Source organism: Euprymna scolopes, chromosome 2 (assembly GCF_053919585.1).
Source record: "Euprymna scolopes isolate OS-2025 chromosome 2, ASM5391958v1, whole genome shotgun sequence".
Taxonomy (NCBI): Eukaryota; Metazoa; Mollusca; class Cephalopoda; order Sepiida; family Sepiolidae; genus Euprymna; species Euprymna scolopes.
The window spans coordinates 16,641,096-16,658,173 of record NC_136483.1 but is presented as its reverse complement, the minus strand read 5'-3'; the positions used below and the strand labels follow the sequence as shown (position 1 = coordinate 16,658,173).

Genomic DNA, 17,078 nt, shown 5'->3' with positions numbered 1-17,078 from the left:
GCACTCTGCCTTGTTTGGGGTTAAAATGCAAGAAAAAAAATAGTAATATTGTCTTCCAGCAAGAAGATATTCATTGTTTTTTTTTTTGTTTTTTTTTTATATTTGATGTGATTATCAACAGTAGTACTGTGAAACTGCAGCACTTCTCTGTCATTCCACCAATACTTTCATGCATAGTTTACTTATCTACTAATATAAAGGAAGTTGTATTTTCTATCTGTTTGTCTAAAACTCAGAATCTACCAAAGATGCATTTAAAATCCTTGCATATTCTAATTCAGTATGACCTCAAACAGATTATAATAAAAAGAATTATGTTCATATTCATTGGTCTCACCTAGGACCAAATCAGCAATTGTGGAGTCAGAAAAAATATATTAATTCAAGAAATGAATATAATATCATTTTTATTCATATATATATATATGTATATATATATATATATATATATATATATATATATATATATATATATATATATATATATATATATATATACACATTATCACGATAAAGCTAGAACCCAGAATTAGATAGAATCGAGCAATTGCATTGACAACGGACAACGCCAGACCCAAAGTGAGTTTCGATGTACTGGGTCTAGCGTTATTCGTTGTCGATACAATTGCTCGATTCTATCTAATTCTGGGTTCTAGCTTTATCGTGAAAAGTGTATGTGAACAGGTATTTATATATCTATCCATAATCTCCTCTTAATGTCTAATATATATATATATATATATATATATATATATATATATATATATATATATATATATATATTGTATTTCTATAATTCTCAATAGTAATTTCTTCAAGGGAATTTTTTTTTTTTAATCAATTTTCACCCCAAACGAGGCACATTGCACTTTGAAGTAGAAAGCTACTATCGGGGACATAAGTTGCAGGGGCATTATGACGGGAGATGAGTAGAAAGATATTTGTTCACATTATACTTGAACTTGTGCATGTCAGTACAGTTGGGAAAGCAGAATTCCGGAAGGGAGTTCCAAAGATTAGCAGTTCTGGAGAAGAAACTATTGGAGTAGAAGGACTTCTTACACCTAGGGATCTCTACTGTGAAGGGGTGTAACCTAGCTGCTTGTTCGGTTTGTTAGGGGTAGTCACGTCGAGGGGGTACAGTGTTTGTAGTTCGTCAGCGCATTCACCATTAAAGTATTTGTAGAACAGGCAGAGAGATGCAACATTTCGTTGGTGGGACAGAAGCTGAAGCCTAGATGACAGTTCAGGACCTATCAGATTGGCGACTCTCTTTTGAACTCTGTACAGGAGTGAGAGACAAGCAACAGATGCACAAGCCCAAATGTGACAGCAGTACTCCATTCATGGACGAATAGTGGCCTTATAGAGGTACAGGATACTTTCAGGCATAAGTAGTTTTCTAGCACGGTAGAGAGATCCCACCTTCTTTGCAGCAGCCTTGACAATGCTCTCAATGTATCTATTCCAGTTCATGTTCCCTGTAAACGTTAGGCCAAGGAGTTTAAAGGAAGTACTTTCGGGTAATGTATTCTTTGCCATTGCCATTTGTGGTAGAAAAGGTTTCTTGTAATTATTGAAAGAAACAAGCCTAGTCTTGGCAGCATTCAATGTGACCATTCATTTTTGTCCCCATTCCACTACAGATTGGAGGTCATCTTCTAGTGTTTCTGCCTTAGATATGTGTTCATTTGTTTTTCCCTCATGCCTGTTATAGAGAGTGGTATCATCAGCAAATATCCCCAGGAATAATAAAGGTCCAAGGATAGACTCTTGAGGTACTCCCGCATTTATATCATATTGTTTAGATGTACGACCATCGAGGACAACTTGGATTTTTCTCTTACTTAAGAGACTTTGGAATTCCATTCCAGGTCCCTGCTTCCCCAACTGTACTGACGTGCAGAAGTTCAAGTGCAACGTGAATAGACATCTTGCTGCCCAAATCCCTACATAGTGCCCCAGTAGTTGTTGCCCCTGATAGTAGCCCCCTACACCAAAGTGGCAATGTGCCTTGTTTGGGGCGAAAATGTAATAAAAAAAAAAAAAAAGGATTTAATTACATTATGTATTCTTCCCGTGATACTAAATAGCTTAAAAACTATTTATAGTCAAATTCTCTGAACCAATTGAAATTGAAAATTATAGAAATTTAAAAAAAGGAAGAATGATAATATAGAAGAGCAAGAAAACACAGGTATCTTTATTTTTTCCAAAACAATGCTAGACAATGTCAACTAGTACAATGTCTTTTATACTATAATCAATGATACTAAAAGGGAAGGTATGAACCCAATCTATGCAAAGAAAAACACTGTGTATAGAAAGAGAACTAGCAATTGTGTTCCAAGTCCAAAGATTCCACGGTGCTTATACACTATTGGGACGATATTTTGTAGTTGATAAATGAAGTTTTCAGATAAAAAAAAACAATGGTTTCTACTGATTTTTTTGTCAATTCTAATAAATTATAATGGTAGCTTCGAAATTATGCAGTCAAAATTAACTGAATTATTAACAAAACAACTTTAATCATGCTAGCAGTTGAAAAATTGTGGCCATCTTGTTTAAATCGAAAGCGAAAATTACCTCCCTTTTGGACTCTCCTGTGTCTTACGATCGTTTTCTTCAAATTCTATTTTTTATTTTCTTTAATAAATAATTTTCTACCTTATCGGCTTTCATAATTTTTGGATATAATCATTTTAAAAATACGAAGAATACGTAGACACCATTGTTTTCATGTGAAATTCAGTTTTATGATTTCCAAAATTTTGGCCTAATAGTGCAGAAGTACCGATTCCACATACATGGCTGTTCATTAAAGTACTCACTAACCACCATTTATGATACTCCAAAACCACTGATGAGTGCACTCCCTAGATTACATCAGATGATTATAAAATTATACCGGACACATACCTGAGAAGGAAATGATACACTAAGGTGTCTTCCCAGTACTGGAAACAAGACTATAATTAACCTGGATTTTACAATCGATCTTGTGAGTGGTAGAAGGATTGAAACAAAAAAAGATCCATTCTTGAATAGCTATGCAAAGTTATAATAACATGTTGACCATATTTAAAGAATTACCACCTGTAATCTGGTTCTATTGGTCATCATTAGGGCTATGACAACAGCATATTCTTTTCATTGTCATGACTTGAATATATATCCGACACAGTTAATCAACCTCATCACTCTATATAAAAGTATATAAGATATCAACGAATACACACTCGAGAGTCGAAACAATGAAAAGAATATGCTGTTGTCCTAGCCCACGTCATCATATACAGATGAATTGTAAATGATAAATGAATTCTTCTCCATTACACTCCTCAATTCTTTGAAAAGATACCACTTCGAGCGCAAGGTGCAGTATATTGGAATGAAGTTATTGAGAGCATAATAGAAAAATTCTCAATATGCCAGGAAAGTCTTCTTGCACAATCAAAGGAAATTTTACGACCACACAATATACCTGACCGAGTATGGGAAGTTCTTGGTGTAGGAGAGATTGTGGTTTACACTAAAGCATCCATGCGTCATGTGTAATCAAGCTGTAGTGAGGGGCCAGAAAGAAGCAAGATGGCGGTGCCCAGAACTTTTATAATTAAGTGATCTCACAAAGTGATGCAAAATCTCGCTGCTCAACTGCATAAAAGGAGACCATGGGGAGAACACGAACAGATGGTTGTTAGAGAATCCTTGGAAACTGTTATTGTGTGTTACTGAATCACTTGGCTGTCTTGCCTTTTTTGATATTACATTTTTTTCCTTCCTTTTTTTTGTGTTGGTACATATTTTTTTCAATTTAATGAGTATGAATATCTGATAACGTTTTTGCCCATTAAAAATGGACAAAAGTTATAGGTAAAGGTTCATAAGAGTAGTGGTTGATGGGCAAAAATCAGAAGCTCACAGTATTAATGCTGGAGTCCCTCAGGGGTCCATCCTGGGCCAATTCTTCCTGATTGGCATAAATGATCTTCCAAATCACATACTAAGATCATTTGGAAGACATTTATGCTGACAATACTACTATCTATAGCAACACATCAACGCCGTAAGCAGCAAAGTTCTATCTAATTCTCTCTCCTCTGATCTTGAGCAAGTGGTGGAATGGGAAAAAGGTGGATGGTTAATTTTAATGCATCTAAAACCAAACTTCTATCTTTACATCATCAATGCTCTGATCCCCGTCTGGCATAAATTGAAATGAATGGCTCTTATCTTGGGAAAGCTTCATGTTCTGACAAGCTTCTGGGTCTGACCTTTACTCCTGATCTGAAATGGAACATGTACATCAAATCTGTTGCCAAAGTCGCTGGAAAAATGTTAAGGTCCTTCTACTGCTTCAGTAGATATCTCGCTGCTGATACAATTCTCTACCTATATAAGAGCCAGGTACGTCCAAGGATAGAGTACTGTTGCCATATCTGGGCATGAGTTGCTAGAATCAGCTTATCCTGCCTTGACAGAGTTCAAAATAGACTTTGTAGCCTCGTAGTAGGGGATGCCTTTTTACTCTTCTCTGCAACCTCTTTCACGCTTAAGAGACGTTGTGAGCCTGTCTCTACTTCGTTATTTTCATGGCAAGTGCTCGTCTGAGCTCCAATCTATAGTCCCACCTCGCCAAGCTTTCATGAAAAACACTCATCTAGCTGAAACTAATATCAATAATTTCCCCACTTTATCTGTGCTTAAACCTAAACGTAGATTCCATGAACAAAGCTTTTTTCTTAGAAATGCATGCCTGTGGAACTCTGTTCTGTTTGCCTGCTTTTTTTTTTAATACAATATGGTCATCTTCAAGTCCAACATAAACAAGTTCTTGATGAGCCATCCCTTTAAGTAATCCAATTTCCACTACTAACAATTACTACGATATGGTCCCATTGACTACTGTACACCCATTAACCCTTATCCTTGAGTGGCCTTCAGGCATTGATTATAGATGACTCCTTTGTAAAAAAAAGCAAACATCAAGTATTTTAATGATAAATTCTCTGACGAACTACAAGCCCTTATATCCCCTTTACATAAATACCCTTGACAAACCAAACAAGCAGCAAAATTCCACCCCTACACATAGATGCCAGAAAGTCTTCTACTCTAATAGTTTCTTCCCTAGAACTGCTAGACTTTGGAATTCCCTTCCATGTTCCTGCTTCCCTGACTGTACTGACATGCAGAAGTTCAAGTGTAATGTAAACAGACATCTTGCTGCTCAACTCCCTACATAGTATTTCTTGCAATTTATGTCCCAGATATTAGTCCCATACATGAAAGTGGCACTGTGCCTTGTTTGGGGTGAAAATGCAATGAAAAATAAAAAAAATTAGAACAATTATTTTTTCATTTGGTGGAGGAGTGGGGGTAACAATATCAGACAAGTACATACTTTTCTATGCAAACTCAATGTAATCCCTTCCATCAGAATACCACTGGAACTGTAGTGTGCCACTTCTAAGTTGAGAACTCATCAACTGTTTCTGTGTATTATTGTTTAATAAAAACCTATTAGTATTATACTAATACTATAATACTAATAGTATAATACTAATACTACAACCATCTTGTAATTAACTCGCAACATTCCAGTGTATAACCCCAGTTATGAATAAAATAACAGCTTGTACGCAATGAATTAAATAACCCTAACAAGGTTGAAATGCCGTAATGTAGACAAACCACATTAAAATTATGTTTAACTTAATACTAGTGGACTACGGTTTAAAGGATTGTCGGAGTCTTTAGTTCAACTTTTACTATTGTGTCGTTCAACCCAATCATGTATTTTTGAATAAGGGCATTTCAGGGGAAAAAAACTTATTACATACTTATTATTAGTAGTATAAATTCCAAAATTTACGAAACATTGTCCAGTAAAAGACGTGCTAGAGCTATTTTCAGAAAAAAAGCATGCAGTTTGTAAGCAAAATGGCTGACTTGAAAGCAGTTATCGCCCCCTGATTTCAAGCATCTAAAGGATTAATTTACAATGAAATTGCAACTTTGAAAAATTTTGTTTTTACTTATAATTATTTTTCTACTGGACCGTTTTTCGTAGTTTTTGGAATTTATACTAATTTTGGCATGACACGTAAATATGTAAAAATGTTTTTCTCTGAAATGCATTTTTTTTTTCAAACGCATGCTTTAGTAAAGTTGCACCAAGTCTTTTTCCAGTTTGGATATGGGTATTCTACAAAGTAATGTATTCGAGGAATCTAAATGTTAATTTACTTGTCCGTACGTCTAGTGTCACAAAAAAAAAAAAAAAAAAACAAACAAAAAAAATTTATCATCACAAACATTAATTAATGAGAAACGAATTACCTCCTTTTATAGTCGCTCTCAGTCACTTACAAATTATTAAAACCATTTCGTCTCCAAAATTTTCAAAACAAAAAAAAGTGGCGGTTTGTTTACGGTTTCAAATTCGCTCTTTTCTTTATAACTAGCAGTTCAGCCCGACTTTGCTCGGGCCCTATATACTGTTCATAACTTTATGTGCATATGTATATACATATTAAAAAGTTTGACTCATGTCTAGGTAACCTACATCTAAAGTTTCAAGTGTTTAGACCCAAAATTGGTGGAGGAGTTTGGTAGAGTCTGCAAAGATCAACTATTTCAATTTTCGCCTAAAAACGGATTAAAAAGCTTGTTACATGTTTGAATACCCTTTATGCAAAATTTCAAATGTTTAGACCGAAAATTGGCTGAATAGTTTGCTAGAGACCGCAAAGGTTAAATCTTTTGAACTTTGACCCCTTAGCAGCTAAATTTTCGGCCAAAAACCGATTAAAAAGGTTGTTCTATGTCTGAATACATTTTTCTTCTTTTTTTTTACATAAGCATCACTACTTTTCAAGGCCAAGAGGCCACTCGAGGATAAGGGTTAAAGAGTGTACAGTAGAAATTGGACAATATAGTAACCGTTAGTAATGGAGATTCGGTAAATTTGTTTGTTATATAGAACGGCTCCTCAAAAACTTGTTTACGTTAGACTTGAAGACAACCATATTGTAGTCAGCTGGAAAGCAGAAAAACGGAAGACAATTCCATAGGTGTGCAGTTCTAAGAAAGAAGCTTTGCTCATGGAATCTACGTTTAGGTTTAGGCACATATAAAGAGTAGGAGAAACTAGTGATAGTGTTTTCTGCTAGACGGGTGTTTCTTGTGAAAGTTTTGCGAGGGGGGACCATAAAATGGAGCTCAGCCGAGTACTTGCCATGAAAATAATGATAAAGCAGAGACGAACTCGCAACATCTCTTCTGTGAGAAAGAGGTTGCAGGGAAGAGAAAAGGACATCCCCCACAAGGCTACAAAGTCTATTTTGAACTCTATCAAGGCAGGATAAATCCTTTCTAGCAGCTCCTGTCTAGATGTGGTAACAGTACTCCATCCTTGGACGTACCTGGCTCTTATATAGATAGAGAATTGCATCAGCAGTGAGATATCTACTGGAGCGTTAGAAAGATCCCACAATTTTTCCAATGGCCTTGGCAACGGATTTAATGTATGTGTTCTATTTAAGATCAGGAGTAAAGGTCAAGCCCAGAAGCTTGTCAAAATATGAGGTCTCCCAAAGCCGAGAGCCATTCATTTCAATTGATGCCAGAGTGGGATCAGAGTGTTGATGATGTAAAGATAAAAGCTTGGTCTTAGATGCATTAAAAGTAACAAGCCACCTCTTTCCCTATTGTACCACTTGCGCAAGATCAGAGGAGAGAAAATCAGAGAGAACTTGGTTGTTTACGGTCTTAGATGTGCTACCATACATAATAGTGTCATCAGCATAGATGTCTACGAATGATGTAAGGATGTCACTTTATGTAAAATTTCAAATGTTTAGCCAAGAGGTCAATTTCTTTCAAAATTTCAAATGTTTAGCTAAGAGGTCAATTTTTTTAAAAACTTTGGCCCCAATTTTGACCCCTTAGCATTCATTGTTTTGAACTCCAATCAAGTTAAAAATTTGATCCATGTCCAAGGAATCTACATCTCAAATTTCAAGTGTTTATACCCGAAATTGGCGGAAGAGTTCGGTAGAGTTTTCAAAGGTCAAATCATTGAACTTTGACCCTTTGACAGCCAAATTTCTGACCGAAAACCAATTAAAAAGATTTTCTCAAATCTCGATACCCCTTATGTCAAATTTCGAGTCTTTAGACTGAAAATTGACAGAGTAATTTGGTAGGGAAATGTACACAGACAGACAGACACACACACACACAATTTCACTTTTATAAATATACTAGCATGTGTGCCCGGCGTTGCCCGGGTATTTGGAGGTGTATCATGGAGAGTAGATAATGCATGTGGATGTGTTATCGGCTGCTACAGTAACTCTCGCTTCTCCTTTTTTGTCCTTCAGTCCCCATTTCCAATGAGTGATTTTTCTGACAAAGGGTGAAGAAAAAGCTGCTTTCTAGGTCGGTAGTACTTTGTAAAGAGTAGCCTGAGATGTCAGAAAATTTCTGTTTCTATGTCTATCTTTGCGGTCATGTCACTAGTAAGGGTGCTGGAGGTAAACGTTTCATCTGGGTTGACGTTACCCGCCTGATAGTCAGGGACCTGAACCTTGGATTAACCACTAAGGAGGCTGTCCTATCAGCAGGTGCAAAGTACCGGAGCTGCTGTATTGCCATTTGGTGAATGGATTCTGGACCATACAGTAGTTTCTGGTAGGGCCTCTCGATGCCATTCTAGTGGGTAATTGTTACGGCTTTACCTGTTCATGTGCTACAAAAAAAAAAAAAAAAATTCTTTATTTTCCCTCTCTGTCCTGCACCAACCAAGTCTACCGACTTGCTCCACAAACCCCAAAACCTCAATCATGACAAATCTCCAAAAAAGAAACACGAATAAACCTAGAACCCCATCCACCAACGTAGACCCCTACTACTAGGTCTCCTTCTCCAAGATCGCCATGGGCATGGAATATGTGCCTACATCAAAGATGGCTTCCCATGTGGTAGAGATATCTCCAGAGAAGACCCTAATTTACCTTATATGTGGGTTGCACTAGCTTACACCACTGCATTTATATTTGCCCTCTATCGCCACCATGTAAAAAAAAAAAAAAGAAACAATGCTGAACAAAAAAAAAAACAAAAAAACGGTCAATTTTTTAAACTTTGACCCCTATTATGACCCCTTAATATTTGTTTTGGACTCAAATCGAGTTATTAAGTTAGATCCATGTCCAAGGAACCTATATCTAAAATTTCAAGTGTTTAGACCCAAAATTGTTGAAGGAGTTTGGTAGAGTTCTCAAAGGTCAAATCGTTGAACTTTGACCCCTTAACAGCCAAAATTCTGGGCGAAAACTGACCACATAGATTTTTCCAAATCTCAGTACCGTGTATATCAAATTTCAAGTCTGTAGACTAAAAATTGACAGAGTTATTGCGTAGGGAAATGTACACAGACATCCAGACACACAGACACGTTCACTTTTATAGATATACTAGCATGGGTGCCCGTCGTTGCCCGGGTATTTGGAGGTGTATGATGAGCAAAAAAAAAAAAAGCGGTCAATTTTTTTAACTTTGACCCCTATCCCTTAACATTTTTTTGTTTTGGGCTTCAATCAAGTTATTAAGTTAGATCCATTTCCAACGAACCTATATCTAAAATTTCAAGTGTTTAGACCCAAAATTGTCGAAGGAGTTTGGTAGAGTTCTTAAAAGACAAATCATTGAACTTTCACCCCTTAATAGCCGAATTTTTGGCCGAAACCCGATCACATAGATTTTCTCAAATCTCAGTACCGTGTATATCAAATTTCGAGTCTGTAGATTAAAAATTGACAGAGTTATTGCGTAGGGAAATGTACACAGACACATAGATAGACAGACACACAGACACGTTCACTTTTATAGATATACTAGCATGGGTGCTCAGTGTTGCCTGGGTGTTTGGAGATGTATATTGAGCGAAAAAAGAAAAAACGGTCAATTTTTTAAACTTTGACCCCTATTATGACCCTTTAACATTGTTTTGGGCTCAAATCGAGTTATTAAGTTAGATCCATGACCAAGGAACCTATATCTAAAATTTCAAGTGTTTAGACCCAAAATTGTCGGAGGAGTTTGGTAGAGTGCTCAAAAGTCAAATCGTTGAACTTTGACCCCTTAACAGACCAATTTCTGGCCGAAACCCGATCACATCGATTTTTCCAAATCTCAGTACCGTGTATATCAAATTTCGAGTCTGTAGACTTAAAATTAACCAAGTTATTGCGTAGGAAAATATACACAGACACATTCACTTTTATATATAGATAGATTTAAAAAAAGAAAATCATGTTGAGAGGAGACTATAATTTTTTTTTTATAGATTCTTTTAAAAAAATTTTTTTTATAGATACTTTAAAAAAAATTTTTTTTAATAGATTCTTTTAAAAATTCCAAAACAAATGTGCAAGTAAATTGAAATCTGTTCCTTTATAATTGTTAAAGATTCTGTTTGCGTCTTTCTGTTTTATTTATTTACTTCTTCCACGTATTAAACGTTTCTGCTGCTATTCTCTTTTACTTTTAAGATTCTTTTTTCTTTAGGTACTTTTAAAGTCTGAGTGTTCTTACATATGTGTGTGTGTGTTCTATTCTTACACAGTTTCTTGCCTTGAAGGGTCTCAAAATGCATGCGCAAAGATATGATGTGTACATACCTGCTTGCCTTGTCCAGCGGATGATATCTTCTTTTCGCTGGGCTGCCATCTCATGGGGAGTGGTACTTACTGCGGCAGATGCATCGATAACACGAGATGGATTTGAAGCTTCAATTTGTTTTATTAAAAAGGCAAGCCTATGTCTCGAACCCATGGTTGTTGGAGGAGAGACCCTAATGTCACGCCTGCTTCATCTCCAGTCCAAAACCAATCTAGCCCATATGGTTGCCAACCAGAAACCTACGACCACAATTCCCATCACCCCTAATTTCCGGTGCACTCTATCTAGGTTGACAAAAGGTGACTTGAGTTTGATGAGTGTTAAATCTAACCTTCTGTGACCCCAGTAAACTCGCTGATGGGAATCGAAAATATATTTACAAAACTTGCTATTTCTACAACTACCTAGATAGCATTTAAGCTAGGATTCCCGGGTTTGTATTACTGTACACATAGATTCGAAAAAGTTGTCACAAAACAAATATATAACAAATAAATGTTATCAAAGGTAAGATAAGTTACTTTTCTACCTAACTGGATATATTTTTCGTGTTTTTATTCAATGTAACATGTTTATTCAGCTCGAAAAGCATACAGTGTTTACCGATGTATTGGAAAATTCAAAATGGCGGCCGACACTCTCTTTAACACGGTAAGTTCAGGAAAAGATGTTATAAATAATAAACTAGACAAAATACTGTTAGAAATTCGTGCATTATATGTTACCGTGACATAAGTTAACATATATTCGGTGTTTTTTTTAATTGTATTTTGTCTAGTTTATTATTTATAACACCTTTTCCCAAACTTACCATGTTAAAGAGACTGTTGGGCGCCATCTTGAATTTTCGAATACATCGGTAAACACTGTATGTTTTTCGAGCTGAATAAATATATTACATTGAATAAAAACACAAAAAATATATCCAGTTAGGTAGAAAAGTAACTTATCTTGCCTTTGATAACATTTATTTGTTATATATTTGTTTTTTGACAACTTTTTCGAATCTATGTGTACAGTAATACAAACCCGGATTCCCAATACTACATAATTTATATAAAAAAATTATTCAGAAAAAAAACAAAACAAAACAAAACAATGTGTTGTGTGTTGAATTTTCATTGAAAAAAAAATCTAAATTTTATCGATCAATTTTTTTTTAAGATTAAAAAAAAAAAAAAAGAATTTACTAAAGAAATTTTTTAGAATTCGTGTTTATTTGTTTTATTTTATTTATTTTTTTTTATTCATTTTATTTATGTGTGTTAAAACTTTTCAACCACCGTGGAATTTCAACGGGTTCTGCTAGTATAAAAAATTATCCTAACTATAGAATTATATTTGACAAACTTTATTAAATGTATGACTATAGATGTTTCATATTTTTTTAAGACAAATCAGCCCGACTCTAAAAAGTGTCAAGTTTTTTCACCACTAAAAAAAAACTCTCTTACTCTTCACTCATGTTTTGAAAAAACTAAATTAGATGTTACACGTCTCAAATTACCACTAACTGGTCATTTTACTCATTTTATGGTAATTCATATAAGAAAGATCCGCTACCCTAAAATATTTAATTTGCTTTTAATTTGTCATCTGCAGATATTTTTTTCAGTCTGTTTCCATGTAAAAGCTCCCAAAAGTAGAATCTGATCTTTTTGATTGGAGAAACTACAATGTGTGTGAAAGTAGCAATTTACAGAAATTGTTTGTTATAGAAGGAAGAAAAGAAAACTTAGAACCATAAAAAAAAATATTGAAACGAAATTTGTTTAACTGGGGTGCTATTGTTTATTATATTTTTAACAAGATAATTCTAGAAAAGTCAAAGAAGCATATTTAAGTGGTTGTCGTAAAGCAAGTAAGGGGGAGTAACCCTCTTATTTATTTTTCTACTTACCTCCCTTATGTCAAGTTAAAAGAAAGCTGGCCACAAAATTTGTATATAATGGTTATTTCATTATTTTTCATAAGTTTTAATTCAAATTAAAGCCATATTTTAGCGTCCCGGAGATAATTCTTTCGAGTTTAAATTGTATGGGTAGGTGTTCATGCACCGACTAACTTATTGTTTTCAATATATTTACAAACCAAAAAAAAAAAAGAAAAAAAAAGGAAAAAAAATAGAAATCACAAGGAAAAGCAAACCAACTATTGTGTCTAATGAGTTTTTTTACATCCACAATATCTAAAATCACATCTTTAAAGAAATGTGTTATAGTTTTATGAATTCTCAGTATCATACTATTTCCTAATATATATATATATATATATATATATATATATATATATATATATATATATATATATGATAATATTTTATAAATATTAACAATTATTTTTATACCTAATCTCTAGGGGTTTCATGCTTACATAATCATCAGTATAGCAATTGATAATTACTACCAGTTAGGAGATTCTAACCCAGTCACAAAGTCACCATTGACTTTGTAAGTTAGCATTCTACCTCTCAACTACCAGAAATTAACAAGAACTGAGAGAAATTAAGTACTTATAAATATCAAGTCAGCAGCCATAAACAGCAAACATTCAGTGAGCATTCAACGACAGGATATTGGAATTATAAAGCATGCCACTATCCATAATTATTGTATTTAGATTTCGTTCAAAAATTCATAAATTATCACAAATCATTTATTACATTCTTCTTGCCTAACGAAAATGAAGTCTCTTTCCTTGTTTATTATTATTTATTTTATTTTTATTAACAAATATATTGTTTGTAATAAACTGAACCACCAAAAACAAGTACACACACACATATATATATAGTATAAATTTGGAATTAAATTCTGTAAATTAATGATTTAGTTTGTTCCTTATTCTAAATTTAAAAAAAAAAAAAACTTGAAATGTTTCTATTCCTTGTCAAATAATAAATTTGTTCTAAATTTTTAATTTACAGAATTTAATTTCAAATTTTCATTTATACTATTGCTCTATCTCGTATATTGAGCTTTTATATCTAGTTGGGATTGTCTTGTAAATATTGATACTAATATTTTACAGTATTATGCAATCTGTAATCGGAAATTATTTCTAAATTTTGAATTTCTATCTATCTATCTATATATATATCTATATCTATATATATATATATATATATATATATATATATATATACATATATATATCCCCTATGATGTGGAATAAGTTATTTTCATTGTAAAATTTATAATTTAAGTATATTTAAATCATAAATTTTAAGCAAGTAAAATATTTGTTTATTTTCGTAAAAATTGCGTTATAATTTGGCTTTTAAGCACACTTGATGCATATTTTATTTTATTCAAATTAAATCAACGCTTCTATAATGGAAATCACACTCCTGACACACCCAAATATACATACATATATATATATATATATATATATATATATATATATATATATATATATATAATCTGAGGTTATGTTTTCCAGAGGTTAAGTAACCAATGAAGTGTAACGAGGTTAATACAAGAGTGCTCAATACCGAAATAGAGCAGGGTGTACTCTTTATTTGTTTTTACATAAGCAGTAATATGTAATAGTTACTGGTAACTAGCTGATCGGAACATGCTCATGACTGTGTAGCAACTTATTCCTGCTTATGTAAATACAAATAAAGAGTAATGTATGTGTGTGTGTGTGTGTGTGTGTGTGTGTGTGTGTGTTATTTACCTACATATATCCATATGATACATAGAATCATTGTTTTGTTTTTTTGTTTTTTCTTGTTTTTTTCAAATTGAAATAATATTAGGGCAATGGTGTTTGAGTTCACTTCCATATAGATAAACACAAATGGGACTTTGTTAGATAGATGTGCGGTTACATGCACTGATGAGGTTCCAATTTGGGTGCTTTTGGGAGTGCAGAGTCATTATCTCCAGTTCAACTCTAACATGTAGTGATAATATTTGCCAGGGAGGCATTTAAAGGTTAAATAAAACTTACCCTGTGTGACATGAAAGCCTAACGCAGGCATACACAGATAAAGTTATGACATGAATTACTAGCTAAAATAGCAAACATGGTAAATAAATAAGAAGATATTAAAAAAAACTTGAAGTATAAAAATCTGTTATCGAAATGACTGGATTTGACATTAATAATAACCTAAAAATGATTGATATGTCACGAAATGAATCACCCAAAACAATGAACACAAATAAGTGACCCCATCGCCAATCAAGCTCTAACCTCTGTTCCATCATCAAGTACTTTATAGCCCGACTAACCTGACAAGAAACAAAATCCCACCCCTTTATTGTATAAATCCGTAGATGTTGGAAAACCTTCTACTCCAATATTTTTCTTCCTTTGGACTACTACACTTTGAAATTCCTTCCCTGTTTCCTGCTTCCCTGGCTGTACCAACCTGCAGATATTTAAATATACTGTGAATAATCACCTCATTGCTCAACTCCCCATAGTCCTCTGCTAGACACGATCTTAAATAATAGCCTCTTACATTCCAATTGGAAATATGCCTTGTTTGGCGTACAAAAAAAGGTGATTTTTATTTATGTTTTCTTTTCTCTTTTGTTTTCCAGGTGTGGGATTTTAATGGTCATTGCTACCATAAACTCATTTGTGCAAATGGGCAGCCAGCAAAAATAGGTCAGGTGTTCATTCTAAAACGATGTGTGTTAGTCGTTGGATGGGGCAAGTAAGTTACCTTTTATAATTGTAAACAATTAATCTATTGAATTATGTCAGGCCACTCAAACGGTGCTACTGGTATTATGTAACCAAATAATATCTGCCACATGGTTAGGTCATCAGTAACAAATGTGTTCGGTGATGAAGGTTGCTAGACACCCAGCAGGATAAGAAATAAGACCTCTTAATGGGCAAGGCCCTGAAAGTAATATTGATATATATTTCCTGCAGACGGTCGTTAAATGTACTTTTCAGTCTAGATTATTTCTAAATTGACTTTTGTCACTGTCTACGATATATACACTTGGCAGCTAATAAAACACAATACAGCTGGATTATTAAAATATTTTGTTTATTTCCAATGATAACCTTTTCGATTTAGTATGATGGATGTTGACATCAGTGAAGGCACATGGTGGAAGTGTGGTGCAGATGTTTTCGCAGTAAAGAAAAATGTGTCAGCTTGTCCTCGCTCTGTGACTAACTCTCTTCTGCTTTTTGTTGCCGATTTATATTAACATTCTTTCATCCTGGAATGTTTAATATTTCCCATTTTCTATTATCTCGACCTTTTGACCGATATCCTCTTGTATATTTCTGGTCAAATTATGCATTTCAATAGACAATGATAGAAAGCCTCACATTCCTCAAATGGAATTAATTTGCATATGTACAACCCATCAAATGTCTCTCTTCCTGGAGTCACCTGCCAAATATTTAACAATACTTATCACTCTCCAGCGACTCCAGCAGCCAAACTGATACAAAACTTCAAACCAAGATCACTTGTTCCATGGAGAGGTCACTATAGTTCATCAGACAATAATACATTGGTCAATACAGACTATCCAGTATGATCTCCTAAGATCAGAGTATGAATGACAATGACAGACCTATTGAAAAATTTGACATATCAATGTTAAGTCAAATTTCATTTTATTTAAAAATATTTCAATTTTTATCAATATTTTTCACTTCAAAAGAGATCTAGATATTTCTGTGTTTTATGCATAAAGAAATAAAAGGAAATAAAATACTTGACAATAGCATATCATATAGACCAACAATTTTAGTAAATAATATAATTTTGTTGCCACATCTGAGCTGGTGCATCTAATCTCATCCTCTTAGGGTCCAAAAACAAAGTCTCCTGTCTAATAGCTCCTGCACTATCAACCAAGTTCCAACCTCAGTCCCATCACCATAATATGCCTGTTTTACAAGTACATTTTAATCGAATGTGCTCTGATGAACTCCTTGCACTTGTACCCCTTCAGCTTACATACCGCCGACAAAGAAAGCATGAGTTGACAATAACATGACCATCTGGGGCTCTTTAAGTTATAAAATGGACCAACAATTTTAGTAAATGATATAAAAATCTGATGATGAAAAAGAAAAATGTAATATTAATCATCTCTAAGGTTTTGTTGTTATTTTGAATGGTTTTCTACACCTTAGTTGCCGCCATGTTCACAACGTTTTGGCTGATATACTCTCCGATCTTCTTCAAGTGCTATTTGTTGTTGTGAATAACTTTCTGGAAATTTTGAATTAAAAGTTAGCAAAATTATCACATGGTCACCTGCAAAGGATCGAACAATACGTTGTAAAATGCTAACAGATAATGACGACAGTCTGAAAAATATAATGTAGAAAATGTCATTTTAATGAGAATTCAATTCATTCAACTGGAAATCGATTTCATTAAGGCT

The 17,078-nt window shown here is 33.9% G+C and overlaps 1 protein-coding gene across 1 annotated transcript in view; it reads left to right on the top strand.

The window, feature by feature from the left end:
- LOC145289182 (cilia- and flagella-associated protein 337-like) overlaps positions 1–17,078 on the top strand; it is a 1,233,457-nt gene that overhangs the window by 631,229 nt on the left and 585,150 nt on the right. The window contains exon 17 of the mRNA XM_080136389.1: positions 15,255–15,370. Coding sequence (XP_079992515.1) covers positions 15,255–15,370 — 116 coding nt within the window. The remainder of the gene's footprint in view (positions 1–15,254; positions 15,371–17,078) is intronic.